General features: G+C 39.6%; 1 protein-coding gene across 1 annotated transcript; it reads right to left on the reverse strand.

Moving 5' to 3' along the window:
- Positions 1-1,249: 1,249 nt before the first annotated feature.
- Positions 1,250-19,456, reverse strand: LONRF1 (LON peptidase N-terminal domain and ring finger 1). The gene is made up of 12 exons (XM_054295866.1): positions 18,852-19,456; positions 12,710-12,828; positions 10,858-10,980; positions 10,117-10,263; positions 9,368-9,605; positions 9,186-9,276; positions 8,222-8,336; positions 7,564-7,685; positions 5,812-5,970; positions 5,542-5,704; positions 5,040-5,189; positions 1,250-2,472 (listed from the first exon to the last, which is right to left on the reverse strand). The coding sequence occupies exons 1-12, from the start codon at positions 19,447-19,449 to the stop codon at positions 2,314-2,316; spliced, it is 2,184 nt and encodes a 727-aa protein (XP_054151841.1). The 5' UTR covers positions 19,450-19,456; the 3' UTR covers positions 1,250-2,313.
- Positions 19,457-19,476: the final 20 nt, after the last annotated feature.

Genomic DNA, 19,476 nt, shown 5'->3' on the forward strand with positions numbered 1-19,476 from the left:
ATGATGGGGAAGGGGAGGGGAAGAAAATTTAAAGAGTAACTGTAAGAAAGTACTCCCCAAATTCAAAATACAATGTACAAAGTACAGCATGGTACTCTTTCCAACCTATTTACTGAGAGGGCTTTGCAAACATTGAGTTTGTTGTTCTGCCCCACTGTAACTGCACAAAATGACACCATCTGGTATATAAAATATTCACTTAAAAATTCCAATTTGAGAAACCTCTTAAAAATCTTTAATCTCCAATCTCAATTTTCTATCATTCCCAAGAGCACCTATAATAATCACATCAGTGGAATGGTTACTGAAGATTGGTTACTTATCATTAGCCTTAATGCCACATTTGTTAAACACAGTAAATTTGCTTTTTATATTGTAGTTGTTTTTCTTCAATAAAGTTTTGCCTTACACAGTTTATACAATTCCAGAAGTAAAATTCCTTCATGTACAGGGCAGTGCAACCCAATTGACACTTGAATTTTTACTGTATTAAGAAGTCATGGGAGCTTATAAAGACACTTAAAAGCCACATCTTTCAGCAGACTAGGGAATATTCAATTTCAAACTCAAGCTCTTGGCAAGAATGAAAAAAAAAATAGCATTAGTTTATTTGGGTATTTCAGGCTTGCCTACAGGAACTTTTTAGACTGCCAAGGAAAAAAAATCCTGCCACCTGCATTCTTAAGAAGATCATGGTGATACAAAGATTACACTTCTAAGGGTATAGCATATAGAAGTGGAAAAATAGAGGATTCCCCTTCTTATGCAAATAAAGCTTTCCAAATATTCAACCAGGACTTTAGTCATACCCTAAAGAAACTGATATTGGAAGATATTACAGGCAGCCTGAAATCTGCTGGGTCACCTCCAGCCCTCAATTCCAGAAGAGAACAAGGCCAGAGTATCTGACTAGCAAGTCAGTGAAACACCTCACTGCTCTGCAAGGACAGTTCCCTACAACTTTGAAGTTTTGCAAAATGCCAGCTTCATACGTGATTTAAACAAAGTAGAAATAAAAGCAGGACACCAGGAAAAACCTGTCTGACCAATATTCAGTCTGAGACAGGTACTATAATCAGAAACAGATTATGAACATACCTGTTATGTCATGAAGTAATCACAACCTTAATGTAGGTTAAACAGCAGTTTCTGGATTTACTTAAGATCCCAGAATAGAAGCATATGGAAAAGCAAAGTGATTTAAAGTTTCTGACAAAGTTAAAAATATTACAAATTTTTAGCTTTTTATTGAAAATTAAATATATTAGCAAAAGCAAGATTTAAGAAATATTTTACAAATGATTTACATACAAGAAAGCCAGTATCAGACATATTCACAAATATGCAAACCTTTAATTACAAAAAGTACCTATTGGCAGCATGATGCTAACCTCGCCACTGCAGTGTGCTCTACTATTTATATGAATAAGGCATAGAACTCACATTTGCACCAACTCAAAAAGTTCAAATAAAACTTTAAGCTTTTGACTCCTGGATGCACAATCCCCGATAGACACACGCACGCGCACACTTGACACTTCTTCTTCTAAGCTCTACAAACTAAGTGTGTGCTCTGGAAGAACTGCCTGAAAAGCCCAGTAGAAATGTCACTGGTACTAGCATTTAGATTTCAGTTTCCTCTTTAAAATGTACAGGCCTAGGTATGTAAACCATATTCACAGTTTAAGTATTTTTAGACAGAAGTACCTATTTTTCTGCATTTGTTCCTTAAAGTTGGCTCTCAGTTCAGCATACAGTTCATGTCACCTGTTTTGTGATGCATACATTTACAAGATAACTTAGAAAAAATCTGTGCCATATTCATGGTCAAGTTAGTTAAACAAGAGTAGTAATATCCAACTGTGACATTCAATACTATATTTCAAATATTTGTGCAAACAGCAAAAAAACAGTTGTTTGAGGCAAACATTTGCAAAACCTTTATTACCTCCTCAATGTTGTAAACTTGGACTGTCAGCCTTAAGTCCTGCACTTGCACAGCTTAGAAAAGTCAATTCCTAAAATGATCAAGTCTCAAAAAGGTTCTTTTCTACATAGTGCAAATTTTAATGTAGATAACGTGAAAAACGTATCTAGCTGGATTGATTTTGTGCAATAGTCAGTGGTCTTCTCTCATAGTTGAAGAAAGTGTGCATCCAATGAACCATGGGGTTCAGGAAGCCAGGAAGGTGGAGAGAAAAAACAGCTCCATTACACTTCTCAAACCAGTGCTAGATGTACAAAGGCAGCAAAAATTCCAGCTGCTACTACAACCAGAACAGAGTAACTTTTCAGGAAGACCCAGGCGGTTAGTCACTTGGACTGGTCTCTAGAAAAATAGGTGAGGATATGCTGGATTTTTATCAGACGGTCTTTTAAAGACATCATGGAGAGAACTGACAGCTGGTATCTGGGGTCTACTGGGAGAACAGCTAGAAGCCACCAACACCAAGCAGGACCATTGGGCATTGCCTAGAAATAAAACATAAGCTGGTTACCAATAACCAATGCCATATAGTTGACTACCATAAAGATATCAAAAGACAAAGTCATCAATGACCAAGACTACTTTAAAGTTTGATACTAACTAGAGAATTCCAGATCAATGAGATTAAAAGAGTGCTGAAAGGATTTCTTCTCTTAAACTGAGAAGTCAAGCAAAGTACACTTAAACTAAGCTTTAGAAAGCAATTATTTTTAAGACAACACAGGAAGTTCATAGATTCCTGGGAAAAGATGGCTAAGTACAGGACAGTCACCCAATGACAAATCTCTCTGATAAAAATTTAATCTAACACTTGTCATACTATTCTTAAGGCTTGACTATTCTTGAAGCCTAATGTTTTCACTGTAATTACCTTTATTTGATGGACTTCTCTGTCACCTCCCAGTTCCACTCCCTTTCTCACTACCTTCTAAACAGAGCAGGACTACTTAGTTTCTTCTAAGCAGTTAAAACTGTGACTTTTTCCTGTAGTTTAATTACCAACAGCAACCATTAGATGTCAGGCCTTGAACTGGACTTAGTTCTCCTCAGTAGAGGTCCTACCACTGCAGAAACTATTACGTATATCAAATGATCTGCAAAATTGTTACTGGTAGTGGTACACCCCCAGATAACATTTCCTCACCTGCAGCCACTACCACAGAGCTGATACATTTGTGTCCTATTCTAAATCTCAGGTACACATCCATAGTATTGCTATCCTGCTAATTATTCTGGTTTTGCACACGTATTCCTCTTTCCTAGTATGCTGTTTTAAATCTGTTTTTTTAAATTGTCCTAAAAATCCCTGCTGACCTCATGCACTGGCCTCTACAACATCTACAGTCCCCTGCAGACAGGTTACTGAGGCGAGACCCCACAGAAGAGGGTGGCCAAAGCCCTGTACACTTTCAACCATCTAACAATACGGCAAAAGTCCCAAAACCCTGTCATGTTAAATCATTTCTTATCATTACAGTCCTCTAATGGTGTCCAAGTTACCTAAACCTAAGGTTTAGGTACAGGACCTCATCACTAACAAAGGGGAAAGCCCTTAAGACCTCATCCCTTGGAGGCACGGGTACACAGGTATGTACAGAGACGCTGGTATTGGCGGGGTACCTGCTCAGTGTGTGGGACTGCAACCACAGCACCTCCCTGAGGGCCCCGCAGCAGACACCACAGAGCAGTGCCAGAACAACCCTCTGCACAAGCTAGGCAAAACCCTAAACTTTTGGAATGACAACTCACCTGTGACTTCACCGGGGCCTAAACAGTTGGACACTTTAAGGCCATTACTACCAAAAGGAAATGCTACCTCTGATAGCTTTTAAGTTGGTTTGTCATGTTCAAGTTTTAAGTTACAAAAAATTAGCCTGTGGCATACCACCCAGTAAAATTGTGCCTTTGATAACTCTTAGACATGATCATAAAATTTTTGATAAGGCACACCAATAGCTAGAAAGATGAGGCTTGTCAAGTTTAGTGAAGAATTTCATTCTCCTTGTACTGTGTTTGCTGTCCCTTCTGCAAAGGATCCTGCAGAGGGATAATAAATATGGCTTTGATATTCTGAAAACAGAAAGGGGGAACTGTGATGGTGAAGAGCTGGACTGTGAGCCTCACAGACTCCTGACTTTAACCAGGTAAGCCTAGAGAGGGCACTGAGAGGAGGGATCTGGCTACAGAGCGTGTGCCAGACAATCCCTGATGAGAATGTAAGCAGGCAGCTGTTGGCCACTGAGCAGGGTGGTAAACAAACCTGAGCCAATCAGGTTCAACGTGGAGTGTTCTGAATAAGCTGGGTAAGAGCTGTGCACGCCATTAAAGCTCCCTTTGGCACATGAACTTCCATGTTGTGCTGTCTCTCCATCTCCACTGAACACAACAGGTTAATATAGTTTCATAGGAGTGTGCAGCAGATGGGTGAGGGACAAACTCCCCTAAGATCCCAATTAACATCAAACTCCGCTTTGGAAAGCAAATCTTACATATTTTTAAATGTTATTTTTCTACAGCCTCCACTCCCTCAGGATCTCACCTTCATTAATTGTTTATAATAACTATCAAGATAGATTGCTGCAGCTAGTTTCTTAAGAAACATGTGTCAAATGCTAGCAGCTGCAGCAGTTTATGGCATTAGCTCAGAAAGGAGGAACATGTTATTTGTTATTACCTCTCACAAAAGGTATCTGCCTGCACATGGCAGATTCAGTTTCTTTACTTTCACAGTGAGAAAAGAGAGAGCTTTTTCACTTTGAATTCTAACAACTTTCACATACTAACAGTTTAACTGTTACTGGAACTTAAAGTGTTTTCAGTTTACTGGTTTTATTTCCACATCAGCATATCATCCATTCCTGGAGAAACTGCTGACCAGCAACAGAATTGCTTTTTGTTGCTCATTGTAAGAAAAACAAGGTCCAAGCCTTATTGTCTTTGAAGCTGGAGAAAAAAGTTTTTCTTTAATACTTAGCATATACTTAGCATACTTTATTACTTACTTTATTTTTAGAAATAAGCATCTAATAATGAATATTAAATGGTGTCCCACCTGTATATTTTCCTCCCTGTCAGGCATTGGTCCAAAGTGCTGAAGAATTTGAGTGCGAAATTTGTTTCTTAAGTTTTGGAACCAACTGCAGGCCTGATTGTACACGAAATTGTGAAGCTCTCTCAATTTCTTTAGTTCTTCATCAGCAACCTGTAGGAGAAAAGTTATGAAAGTATGATTAGTGATATAGAAACAATTAAGGGCTTTAAGCTAAAATCAAAAACCACTCAATTTCAACTATGTTTAGATACACTTCTGGTGTTCTTCATAACCTTGACTACTATTGACTAAATGGAAAAGAAGTATTGTGATATTTTTTAAAGTTACAGCTTCAAACTATTGTTGAAACAAAAACTATGGTTTTCTTATTTGTTTTACAGTAATAAAAAAATTAAGCTAGTTTCTAATGATGCAAAAATTTGAAAGAAAGCTTTCAAGAACAAATCAAGCAAAAATCTTAATATATTAATACTAGTAAATATTTAGACATCATTCTGGATACCTTAACATCTTCCAAATATTCAATGTCTGCAGTGCAATAACCATCTTTCATCCCTCTCCGTAAAACTCTAAATCTTTTTCCACCAATTGTATCAACAACAGACCGTCCATCAGGCAGAAAATGAACGTTCCTAATTTGCAGCATGCAACCATAATCTGCAAAACTAAAGAGAGACCTTGTCAGTAATGCAATTACACACTTGTGAAAAGATGCTTTTTGTAATTAAAATGACAAAAGAGATGGAAGCTTAGAATCATGTTGTAAACCTACCCATTTTGAGAATCACTTATGCACATCCCAAACTGTTTCGTTCCAGTTTCCATACTCCTGCGAATCATGAGTCGGTATCTTGGCTCAAATACATGTAGGGGACAAGGCACAGTAGGATATGCCATAGTGCAAACAAACATTGGAACATTCTTGGTCAAGCTTCAAGAGAACATAAAAAGAAATATACACCTTCAAAATCTGAACATAGAGCTATGCCAAGACAATACATTTTTTCCAGTATGTCTGCTATGTTTGAGGTCATAAAGTATTCTTTTCAAAGTCAAAATATGTTGTAGAAACTTTCGTGAATGATAAACCCACATGCCAGTAACAGTGGCTGAATACCTGTGTACTGATTTGCATACATTCTGGACAGTAAGACTCAGTGTTATCTAGGTATTGAGTACCTAGTCAGTGAATGGAGGGCTCTGTTTTGGGCTGGAGGTGTCAGCTACTTTTTCATTTTTGCTTTAGTGTGAGCTATAAAAGCAATTAAGCCCTCAAAGACACAGTTTTCCTGTAAGTAAAAAGATGTACTAGTAACTGCATGGTAGCTAGGTCACTATTTAGATTATTTTATAGGAGGGACTCCAGATCACAAGATGCAACCCAGTGTATAATTTGCTCCTTGCAATATGCCTCAGGCAGCGAAACTGAAAAACAAAGTATTTTTAAATCCTATTTTATCAAGTATGTATAGTTGATAGTAAGTACAATCAAGTTATCATTAAAACATTACTGGGTATTTAATTTTAATGTCTTTCAGAATATAAAATGTAAATCTACTGGATGGATTCTGTTAAGTAATTTGCATGAGCTGTTGTGTTAAATAGCTTTCCAGCATTCACATCTACAGTACATGATGCTGTATGTATATTTGAAGAACTCACTGTGAGGTAAACATGTTTATGTTAACTAAAAATTAACTATGTTTATGTTAACTAAAAATCTTGAACATTTCTTTAATTACATCTATCTGTGTAAGATTAATATCTATCATGAATTGCTTTGCAAGAAATTCAAGTCTCTGAGACTCTGCAGTCAATTGAAAACAATTTCACTAACAGCAGCAAAGCTGAAACCAAAGCTCCCTGACAGCGCAGGCTGAAAGAGGAATGGAAGGGGAAACACGTTTCACAGAATCATAGAACAGCCTAAGTTGGAAGGGACCTTAGAGATCACCTACTTCCAACCCCTCTGCCGTGGGCAGGGACACCTTCCACTACATCAGGATACTCAGAGCTTCGTCCAACCTGGCCTGACCAACCTAGTGACCTTCTATGATGGAGTTACAAGGGAAGGGCTACAGATGTCATTTTATCTGTAATTCTGTAAAAAGTTTCCCCCTCAATGTCCTCTCCAAACTGCAGAGAGATGAATTTGATGGGTGGGCTGTTAAATGATAATTAGAGTTGGAGGTTGCACCCAGAGGGTAGAGGCCAATGGGTCAGAGTCCCAGTGACCAGCAGTGTCCCTCAGGGGTCCATATTGGCACCAGCACTGTTTAATGTCTTCATCAATGACATAGACGAAGGGACCCACTGCACCCTCAGCAAATTTGCTCATGACTCCAAGCTGAGTGCTGTGGTTGACACAACTGAACTATGGGATGATATCCAGAGGGACCTGGACAAGCTTCATACTCCTTGAGCCCATAATATACCACAATTAAAGACTATACAAATAATAAAACATTTCTATAAAAAGGATTTCCATACTAATTTCTCAAGTTTTTCAAGACAAGAAGCTTACTTGGAGTGTTCTGCAGTTTCTTCAGCATGAATTCTTTTTCTCTCAAATAATTCATCAGATAAGTATTTCATTATTAATTCTTCCAGCAGTTCTGTGATACTGTATTTTCTGCTTGCAAGGTACTGTAAACAATTTAAAAAAAAAATCTTTTCATGTATCTTAACAAAAGGCTTGAGAAAATGCAGCTTTTTTAATAAAAATATCATCTATGAAATGTGACAAAACTCATGAAAACTTACAGCTCTCAAGTTTTTATACTTCATTAATTAAAACCTAACTATACTCTAATATTTGAAAATTAGATTCTCTGTGTAAGTTCTTAGTGTCTGACAATTTAAATGTCTAACTCAGTTTGTATCTCTATGCTTACCACAGACAGAATTGATTTCCGAGGATATACAGCAATACCAATAAGAAAAGTGCAGAGAAATCACAGAGAAGTTTAACTGAATAGATATCAAAGTTTACAAATATGTAGGATTGAATTACACCACTTAAGCAAACAGTCACAGAGACATAAAAACTTTAAGACCCTGAGATCCTTTTCCATTCTAGCAGTAATCCACAGCCCAAGCAAATCTAAGTTGTTGGGTTCAAGTGAAACAGCCTTTAAAATTATACAGTATTTATATTTGTGAGCTTTACTGAGAAACAATACCTCTTTCAAGCTCTCCTTACAGAGTGGACACTGTGGAGCATGATCTAAACACCGTTCCAAACAACCTTTGCAAAAAGTATGTCCACAAGGGGTTGTTACTGGCTCAAAGAATAGCCTGAAACAAAATTACCACAAGTTAGATGTCACGGCCAGTGTGCATTTTTCTAAAATTGTCAATGATTAATCTCTTGTATTTTTAAGACTAGTTATACTCTAACAAAGTAAAGAAACAATTAGTCCCAAGTCTCCTTATTCTACGTTTTCCTCTATACTGCAGTTTGTTTCCATTTACTGCAACACTCACTGTTTTGTTTTCTGATGAAGTTGGACACATTCCAGAACTCTAGGTAACTAAATCTTTAGCCCAATATACAAAGATTTTGGTCTCCCTACATAGAGATTCAGAATACACAAAATTATGTGATTCTTGGAGAAACTGGGTTGTTTTAACAGCAGTATTACATATTAACAGCATAGCTATGAATAGTTTAGTATACACCATATGTTTTATGGTATTTATTCTGAAAATCAAGATTATTCAGTAAGAGTTTTCAAACACATCAGCTACATTTAAGTGGACTAACATTCTGAAGCATCTACATCTCCCAGACAAATACAAGGTTCACAATACAAGGCTATGCTTCTAAACATTAACCTTCCCAAAATAAGTTTTATTGACTGAAGAACCCCTAACATTTAACCACAAAAGATCCTGTCCTTTGATGGTGACCAGCTAACACTGCCAAGTTTAACTAAAAGGGCAGCTTGATTAAAATAGTCCTACAGTATATAGCATTGTAGCAAGTGACATTTAAATACAATTTAAGTGCAGGGATAGCGAAAAGCTGCCAATTATTGACTGATATCAGAACTCATAACAATTTACAAGTACCTCAGTTTGTACATGTAACAGATATGCAGCCAAGCATCTGTAACTAATATTGAATCAGGGACAAAATCTTACCTCATACATAGAGAGCACTCAAAATCTGATACATCAATCAAATCTCCTGGGATTGCTCCAAAAGCCAGTGTCATGTCCCTTTTTGTACTTTCTAAGGAAAAAGAGGACAAGATGCTTCAAACAAAGGCATGAGGCAGTAAGTACTTTAAATTTCACAGTAAGTGCAGTAAGTGACTGTTTACCTCCTTGCTTTTTGTGTTTGTTTCTTCCATCTTCACATACAACTGTATCCTGTTCTGAAAAGGAAAGCTTTCTTTTTAACAAAGCACCTTTTCCTTGGCCAGAGAGAAGGGGTTCAGAAGACACTCTCTTTAAGCCATCTTCCTTGGCAAGGTCTTTTGTTGAGTTAAGAGCATGGGCAGACTGTGCACGATTTAAGCCTCCACTCACAGGCTCCAGTACATCTGATCCTCCTAAACTCTGTAACAATAAGATGAACCAAACTATATTCTAAGAGTGACACTAATCTAAGTATGTGAGACGTGATTGTGCAAAGATATATAAGCAAAACTGGTATTCACAGTTAGTGGGTACCTATTAGTTAACTAGAAAAATTTCTAAGTCAACACAGTATTCAAATTTGCTTAGCATTAACAATTCAAAAATCTTCACCCACTTCAAACAAAACAAAAATTGTATTTCATCTGCTTAAAAAATATAGAAAAATTGTATTTCTCTTTTTTGAAGTCCCCAATATCAAACTTCAGTACCTTCTAATACTGTATTTATTACTCATTCTAGTGAAGTAGAATGAGGAGTTGTAACACTACAAATGAAAATAAATTACTTCTAAACCCTGCTTCTTTTCCTCCAATTTAGCCAATTACACAAAAATAGTATTTACACTGGAAAGTGTGACAAATCAGGGTATCAGTACATCTGATGTATATAGATCAGTCAAAGACAGAAATTACTGTAGAGGTTTTGTTACCTGTGAAGGACAAAGCTGTAAGTTGCAGTAAGATGCAGTCACCTCAGAACCAAGTATAAAAGGTTTATTTCTGATATGGGCTGAATTCCAAGCAGATTCCTTCAGACTCTCACCTAACTTCTCTGGTGACAAAACATCACACAATATCTAGAAAAACCAGCTCAATGTTAATAACAATGAAAAAGAATCCAGACATACCTTTGTTATAAATTTACGTATCAAAAACTAAGAAGGTAATCTGCATGAAGTTTTTCTCACGAACAGATCTTTATTCAAGCAGTAACTGGCAGAGTTGAAAACAAACAGAAACCTACACAGCTACATTGCTAGAAAAGAAATTTATCTAGAAATCTTTTCTACTACAAGTCAAACATAATTAGACATTATCAATTCATTATTATGCAGCTTTTCAATATAAATTTTTATTATCACAGAAAAAACTCTTGTGCTCCAGACACAGAGGGTTTCGACTTGGAAAATGTCATTTGTTGCCTGCTTTCCAGTTTTCTACATATTCACTTAGTAACTTCCAATGCATATGTACTTTTCAAGATGTATGTAAAACGTGTACATTGGGACTAAGTCTTGGATGTAGTATGATTTAAGAAATATCTTAAAAGGAATCTGCCTGAACATTTCCTGTATGTAATGAAGATATTAGATGCACAAAGTCTATCATAATGAGAGTTTCATAAAGGAGTCAAATCAGAGATGAGAATCCAGTATCATAAATAAAATTACCTTTTCTACTTTTAGCTTGGCTGGAAGAAAGTCCTCATCAAGGGCTAAGCACTGTAGAAATAGTTGTAAGGCATCTCCTACAAAGCCAGAGTCTTGAAGAACTTTTCCTTTCTGAAAGTAGACCTGAGAAACAGATACCGCAAAGACATTTGTAGAGAACAGGGAGAACTGCAATATTGATCTTACAGGCATTGCAACAATGTTAGAATTAGAACCTGTCATGACAGAAAGAATGCAGCTGTAACAGAATTGAACTGTGCACAGTGTGTGATCCATATCCCTTGCCTAACTCACATCCATTACAGTGTTTGAAAAGAGTCATGGGATAGGATGGTGTGAGTCTTCTTCCAGTTAACTTGTTTTGTCTTACATAAAGGGTTAAAAACCTCACTAGTGCTGAATTTCTAACCCTTAATTTCCATCTTCTGTGAGCCTTTGGAGAGGAAGAAGAAGGACAGGAGATGCAAATTATTACATAACCTCACACAACAGCTTACAGAATGTTTTTTGCCCTCTCTTTCATTAAAAGCCTGATGGTTCCACCTTTCAGAACGGTGAATGTAAATAAAACAATCCACACAACTGTTCACCTCTTACATACATCTCAACCTATATTCTTAAAACAAAACAATGCACTCAGAATTAATTGCTTTTTCCAACTATATTTTATGCTTGAACACTAGGCACCAGCTAGGGGAAAAAGAAAAAATCTGTGTATTGTTTTCCTTGAAAGAAAAAAACAGGGAGGAAAGACTACCGGATTTTGTGGAGCCTACTCAAATGTAGATGACATTGGAACTAAGAACTTATCTCAGCTTTTAAAAGTTGCACTGACAGTAATAGAAAAAGTTAGATAAAACCAACAGGTATAAAAAAAAGTTAAGACAATATATCTATTTGTATATAGGAATTTGGATAATGGACCAGAAACTAAACTTAAAAACAAACGAACAAACCAAACAAAAACCCCTCAACAAAACAAAACAATCAAAAACTACTCTACCAAAGCCCAGAACGCAGCTTCTACAGGATGACTGACAGTATGAACAATAACATCTGTTCAACAAGACTGTCAGATGAGGACACATATCCTCTTTGATTGAGTTGGGCACTTTGCTTTTAGATGAATTCTGAAGAAGGGAAGTTTGCTAGTCCTCCTCTTACAGACAGTTTATTTTCCTACAGAGGTTAAGGATTGTTACAGAGGTTAAGGAATCCACCCATCTAACCAAGCTCACTTAAGTGAAGTGACGCTTCTTTCCAAACATACAGAAAAAAGTAGACAGTACTGTCACCACTGAGAAGTGAAAAGCAGGAGGCTGCATGAATTTGCAGTAGCCAAGGAATTGCTGAACACAGGAGAAGACAACACAGCTGCAGTTACCTCCCCTTGTGGGACAAGATCATGCTGCTGTTTAGACAGTGCAACAACATGCATTCTGAAGACCACAGACTCCACAGCTGCCCGTATCACTTGCAAAGCTCAGTTCCCACTGAGTTTATTTAGGCTTTGTGAAGATAAACTTTTCAAGCTAAAACAGCAAAGTGTCCCTCTGTTAACAAAAATTAACAACTAAACAAAACAAGCCCCAAAGCCCAGCTGTTACAGGTTACATCACCATGAACTATTCCAACTCAGTGTATTAGCCAACCAGCCCTAACCTGCCCTACTCATCAGGAGCCTGTCCCATACAAGTTAACTATTTTAAAGATGACGTTTAGCATTTTGCATGTCTTAAGAGACAACATTTAAAGCAGCTGGCTTAGGTTTTTAAATCAATGCAATTACAATCTGGAAGTTAATAATTTTACAAACACAACATTGAAAAACGATGAGTTTATACCAGCTTACCTCTGGCCAATTTGGCATTTTGGAAATAACAAAATTTAGATCTTCTATGGCTGTTTTATATTCTTGGAGGCCAACATATGACTCAGCTCTGTAAATTCTTAGCATCAAGTCACTGGAATCTGCAGACAGAAATTAGGTAAAATCTTTTAAAAATCAGAATTTTGTAATTTTTAATTAAATTTGCTTTCATAGTGATATGTCATAATTACAATTTCTTGTACAATACTTCCAAAATTAGTGGAGTACCTTCTCCCTCACTCCCTAGTGTTTGGCTAATAAAAGTGGCAGTAATTCCCAGTTCATGTCTTGTAAGCTAAGGAAGAAATTTTGGATCTTGACGAATCTTGCAGCATCAAGAAAATTTATTTTCAAATATTGAACAGAGAGGCTCACAAAGCACTGCTCAGTACTGCTGGGACAACAAAAATTGAGGACTAAGTAAACTTTATCTTCACAATATATCCAATCAAAACCACAGAAACCTGGGAATTCACCACACTTGTATTAAAAGCTTAAGTATTACAAAGTTTGCTTTCAAATACCCAAGTTTTTCTGCAGACAGCAATTTGTTTTTATAGTGCCTGACCCCTTCTGACTATGGCTGGAGATGACACTTTCACAGTGGCATCTGTCTGGGAGGTACCAGAACCAGGCCTTATCACTATGTGATAAAACAGCCAATTCCAGAAAGCCTTTAGCACCAGCTGGCAGCCCTGTTGAAAGCAGCTGTAGTAGTTGAACTTCTAGAGTGGGAAAAAAGCAGAATGTGTCAAGTAAGGACAAGTTCCCATGTCCAGTTTATAGATTTTGCACTTTCAGTACAGCAACCTCTAAATGGGAAGGACAACAATCTCCTTGCCACTAATACTACGGTTTTGTAACACAACTAATTGCAGTTGCTGCTTGGAAAAAAGGCCAGAACACTGTTTTGATCTTAATAGTTTTTTAAAATAGACTTGGTTTTCATTGAATGAGATAAACTAGTCAAAGGTTGGTCTACTGGAAACAACACTAAAATAAAATAGTTCATTTAGTTTGTTTCAAAAAAGGCTTTCTTGGAGGCTATCATTTCAATTTAATATTCTTAGTTTGTTCTAGATGCCCAGTGTAAGTTCTCATAAATTTCCAACATTAGCCTGTTGTACAGTTAGAAGGCATCCCGGCCAACGTTCCCATAGACTGCAACACACTGCTTTGTATTTAGATTCACAATGCTACATGTGAAAAGATCTTAAGGTAAAAGTAAGGGTTAAGAAAATCAGAGAAGAATTCATTTAGCTGAAACTAGAGTGTCTTCCTGATTAGTCTTTCTTTTGAGCTGATCCTTCTCCCTCAAACATGAATACTGCTAAATGTGGTTTGTTTCATTTTCTCATTTGACATAATAAAATGGTTGTTTTAACCGAAGTCTGGGAAACTCTCTTTGTCTGAGTAAAGCACTAATTCTGTGAGCAGAACAACTCTGATTTCCTGTGGCTGCGCTTTGTGACTGCTATAGCCTAGCAAGGTGAGAGCTCAGATTAAACTCTTCAGACAGCTTTTCGTGTTGTATTTGACTCTTCGGTGTCCAACAGAGCTGGTAGCAAATCACACTCCTTTGTTCAGAGGCAACAGTAAGTGCAGGTCTTTGTTCTCCGATAAGCTGCCTATTTGCACGCACAGAATCAGAGGAAGCTCATCTGTTTCAGACTTTCAAGTGCAGAACATGACCTGAAGAACTCCGAGCCTTTTTTCCTAGAGGGAAAATGAGGGCTAGTTCAAAGATAAAAATGTGAGTTCAAGTCTACAGCGGGTGAGCACTTTACCCACTTTTTTTTTCCAAGAGAAAAGCATGATTCTAACTGAACCCAACTCTGCTGCTGAACATACGAACAGTCATTGAATGATCAATAGATACGACAAACTGGCTCTGAATGTTCATTCAGAAGAACAAAGGTAGATGATTACTAGTAGTGTTCCTCAAGGCTTAGTATTGGGGCCAGTCCTTTAAATATCTTCATCCACGATCTAGACAAGGGGATCAAGTGTACCAAAAGTTCACAAATGACACAGATGGGAGGGAGTGCTGACCTGCTGGAGGCAGGGTAGCATACCTCCAAAGCCATTGGTATGAGGTTCAGCAAGGCCAAGTGCCACGTCCTGCACTCTGGTCACAACAAACCCCTGCTGTGCTACAGGCTGGGGTAAAAGTGGCTGGAAAGCTGCTCAGTGGCAAAAGCCCTGGGAATGCTGTTTGACAGCAGCTGAATATGAACCAGTGTGTGCTCAGGTAGCCAAGAAAGCCAAAGACATCCTGGCCTGTATAAGGATTAGTGAGAGCAGCAGGACCAGGACAGTGATTGTTCCCCTGTGCTCAGCACTGGTGAGGACATGCCTTGAATCCTGTGTCCAGTTCTGGGCTCCTCACTACAAGAAGGACATGGAGGTGCTGGAGTGAGTCCAGGGAAAGGCAGTGGAGCTGGTGAAGGTTCTGGAGCACAAGCTGATGAAAAAAGGTTGAGTTTAGCCTGGAGAAAAGCAGGCTCAGGTGGGACCCTATCACTCTTTACAATTACCTGAAAAGAGGCTGTAGACAGTTGTGGGGGGTTGGCTTTCTTTTCTCCCAAGTCACAAGCAACATAATGAGAGGAAATAGTGTCAAGGGAGGTTTAGTATGGGTACAGGGAATGGTTTTTCACTGAAAGGGCTGTGGAGCATGGGAACCGACTGCCCACGGCAGTGATGGAGACACCATCCCTGGTGGGACTTAAAAGATATGTAGATTTGGCACTTAGGGACATGGTCTAGTGATAGACTCAGCACTGCTGGACTAGTGGTTGGACTTAATGATCTGAGAGGTCTTTTCCAACCTAAACAATTTTCTGGTTTTATCTAAATTTATAGATCCATTTTTTTTAGCCACAATTTAATTTCTAGGCTTTGTTACAATGAAAAAACAATTTTGCTATGTTTGAGCAAGTATTTTAATGTTTTTCAACTAAAGAGAGGATGCAAACTGATTTTCAATCTTTGGCCCAAAGACAGCAGAAACATAACTAGTTCTTGAACTTCTCTTGATATTTCAGTGACCAAATATATTGTAAATACAGAAATCACTCACTTCTAGCACCCCAAAGACAAATTATTTTAACAAAAAAATGCACCAAGTATTTGCAGCATAGAGCTGTACCAAGTGTTATTATTACATTAATAGGAAACTATACAAAGGTGTACACAAAAGAACACATTCAATATGCATTCTTGATTTTTATATTACTTCCAAAGCATCTGCTCTTACTGTAAGTATAAGCATACTAATAAATGGACCACCTCTGATCTGATTCTGCATGCTTTTTATATGGTTCTTAATATGCCAAATTCTTCAAAACAGAAGACATGCACATCAAAAACACTGTGCAGAAATACTTTCGGACACAGTATTTTTTAACATGGTACTGCAGGGCCACCCTAATAATCAGAGCTGGAACACACAGCTCTCAAGAAAGAGCCAAAAGAACTGGGCTTATTTAGCAGAAAGTAATTCCTGAAAGCATTGGGAGAGCACAACAGCTTTTCAGAATCCAAAAGTGGGTTACCTAGAAGACTCTACTGAAGTACACAGTAAAAAAACAAAAGAGACAATGGTTATAAACCAAAACAATGGCAGCTCAGACTTAATATAAGGAAAAGATTTTCCACTATGAGGATAATTAACCTTTGAGCAGGTCACCCAGAGAGGCTGTGGAATTGTCAGCCTGTAGATTTTCATGATCCAGCTGTACAAAACCTTAAGCAAACTGCTCTGATCACAGTATTTGTTCTGCTTAAACAGGAGACTGATTGCTCAACAGATCTCCTGATGTCCACTCCAGAAGGAATAAGTGAGATTCAGACCAAATTCAACCCTTTCGTGGTGTGTTTCAGGACACTTGATTAAGGCCAAGCTGTGCTTGTATTTTAATTCAAGACATCTCCTTTAACTAAGCTACTTCATTTCAACTCCTGCAAGGAACATACTAACTATATGAATGCTACCATTCCTTACAGTTTTTTAAAGTCACTTTTGCACAATAGCAAATATGACTCTTTCCAATGTTTCAGAAACAGAAGAGAGTTATGAAAATATGCCATTTGAGCACAGGTTTAGCATCAATGACTTATTTAGGACATCAGACTTATGTTTATCACAACTTTTTAACTATGTGCATTAAAAAGAAACAGATGAAGCAGCAGTAAAGAAGCGCTGAAACAGAACATGAATGACTTTAAACCTTAATACATTTCTTATGCTACATATTTTCCATCTCTAAGGGTTCTCAAAATTCATGGTCTGAAGGAAGATGGAAAGTATAGCAGCAGCTATTAATTTATCTATTGGCCTGGAATAATCTTCAAGTTGTAGTTGTGAATCCACAGTTCTAAATTCACATTTAATGTACGTCTGCACTCTGACTCCCAAATTTTTTCAGTATCTTTTCCAGAATATTGATAATTCTCAGGACTGGAGACACAGGAAAGAACTGTACAATGGACCTTAAACTGAGCTTCTAGCATTTAATTCTAGCACATATACTGAATTTGAATAATAAAATTTTGAATAAGCATCACAACTGGTAAGTATACTCAAATTTTAAACCCATTTTGAAGCCAAAATGGAAGATGCAGATTCACATAAAGAATAATCAAAATTCTTTCCCCATAAATAGTTAAATAATATTCCTAAATCCATAAAAGAAAGATTAACAAAAATGATTAACAAAAACTGTGCAATTATTTTACTCTTTTATTCTTTTAAAGCAGGCTTAAAACATGAAACAGGAGCCCTGTAAACATATGCGATCCGTACTGGATTCAGTTTTACCCTGAAAACTACTGAGATTTCTTTGTAACCTGTAGGAGTCAAAACTGTACTTCAGGAAGAAGTCTGCATCTTACAGTTTCAAGATTTAAAATCCATCCTGCATCCTACACTTTGGAAATACCCTGGCAAATAAAGTAGAATTGATAGTCAAAACTGAACCCCTTAAAATTAGGTTGCCAGAACGCATATAGAATAGATCTTCGACTTAATCCCACCTACATTGAGAACAGTTTATTCTGGAACTAGACCTAATGTATCTCCCCAGAACAGATTGGAAGGATTAGACTTATGCAAGCTTTTGGTTGTTTTTCCTCCACTACAGACAACTGTAAAAACGTAATACACTTCGTTTGTAAAAATATTAATTTCTGAATTACTGAACAGAAAAAAAAATCCTGGTATAATTCATAACAGAACCTCCCATGTCACCAGGTGTTAAAATCCATAGTCAAATTAAAACAAAGGAATCTCTCGCTGGATCCAGGTAGGTGTATCAATCACACAAATATGACTCTCTCTACAAGGAGTAAACTTTGAGTGTATCTGAAGAGTCCATGGAACCAGCCAGACACATATATTGCGAGGGACACAGGACAGCCCAAAAGGTAGCGTGCCCCTACCTCCCCTCTTTGGACCCTCTTCAACACTATATAAAACTCCAACCACACCCACCCATGATGTCACTGCCATTACACAACCTGTCCCCCTCCGTGCCTGTCTGCTTATGCAACTCGGCCCGGCCTGCTGGGAATTGTCTTGGTGACACTTAAGACTGAAAATAGGTCTCTCTCTCAGGAAACAAGGTTAAATACACCAGCGGAATTTCTCTTTGCCCGCGCGCAGCGATTACCCAACACGAAACGAAGCAGAGCCCACAGCCTCTGTAAACAAGTCCAGCAGGAGCGTGCGGGGGGAGACACGAGGGAGCCGGTGCGGGACGCTCCGCACGCCTCCGGAGTCAGCACAAGCAGGTGTACCCCACTACCGGCCTGGGCGCTCTACCAAGCGCCGGGCAGCCGCACTCCCCTCCCCTCCGCTCTCCCAGTGGAGAGCTTCCTCGAATCCCTTCAAACTCGGGAAAACTTCGGACGCTCTACACCGGCCCGTGTCGGTCGCTGACGGTCCCGCACTCGGGGATAAGGGCACATCCACCGACGCCCCCGCACCCGCAGCCCCACCAGCCTGCCGCCCCGGGCTGCCAGCCCGTCCCGATCCCGCCGGGACACGGGCGGCAGCGGCGGAGCCCGCGCGGCTCAGGCGGGCGGCCCGGGCTCAGGAAGGGAGCGCTCCCCACCGCCTTACCTGCTCGCAGAGCCTGGTTGACGGCGCCCAGCGCCTCTCGGAAGCGGCCCTGGGTCAGCAGCTCCTCCAGCCGAGTCCCGGCCCTCGCCCTCTCGCACTCGCCCGGGAACCACTTCTCCGCTAGCCGGTTGAGGACGACGCTGGTGCGCAGCGGGGCCGCGGCCGTGCTGGTGCCCCCCGCAGGCAGCAGCCAGTCCCGGCAGCGGCGGCAGCGGGCCCGCAGCTCCCTGCGGAGGCAGCGGCGGCAATAGGTGTGCCCGCACGGGACGGTCACCGGCTCGCCCAGGAACCTCCCGCAGCCGCAGCAGCGCAGCGGCCCCTCGGCCCCGCGCTCCCGGCCCCGGCCCGGCCCCTGCCGCAGGCGGTAGTTCAGCACCAGGCAGTCCACGAGGGTCCCGAGGCGCTGGGCTCCCCCGAAGGGGCCGAGGCACAGCGACGCCAGGGACGCGCCCACCGCTTCCTTCAGGCGGCTCGCGGGCACCAGTCGCGCCAGCAGCAGCTCCCGCTCTTCGTCCGCCCCCTCGCCGGGGCCCCCGCTGCCGCCCGGCTCCGGCGGCAGCTCCGAGCCCACGGTGGCGGCGGGAGAGGACGCTGCCATCGGCTGCGCGGCTGCGGCGAAGGGGGT

This window comes from Melozone crissalis, unplaced genomic scaffold, assembly GCF_028551555.1.
Source record: "Melozone crissalis strain CALT ecotype California unplaced genomic scaffold, PUWL_Pcris_2 ptg000006l_1, whole genome shotgun sequence".
Classification (NCBI taxonomy): domain Eukaryota; kingdom Metazoa; phylum Chordata; class Aves; order Passeriformes; family Passerellidae; genus Melozone; species Melozone crissalis.

What these genes read in the sequence shown, in the direction of transcription:
- LONRF1 (XM_054295866.1), bottom strand. Translation starts at nt 19,449, where the DNA reads ATGGCAGCGTCCTCTCCCGCCGCCACCGTGGGCTCGGAGCTGCCGCCG. An exon ending in AAATGCCAAATTGGCCAGAG is followed by an intron (nt 10,981 to 12,709) that starts GTAAGCTGGTAT and finishes TCTGTTTCTCAG; the next exon opens with GTCTACTTTCAGAAAGGAAA. An exon ending in ATAAGTGATTCTCAAAATGG is followed by an intron (nt 5,705 to 5,811) that starts GTAGGTTTACAA and finishes GTCTCTCTTTAG; the next exon opens with TTTTGCAGATTATGGTTGCA.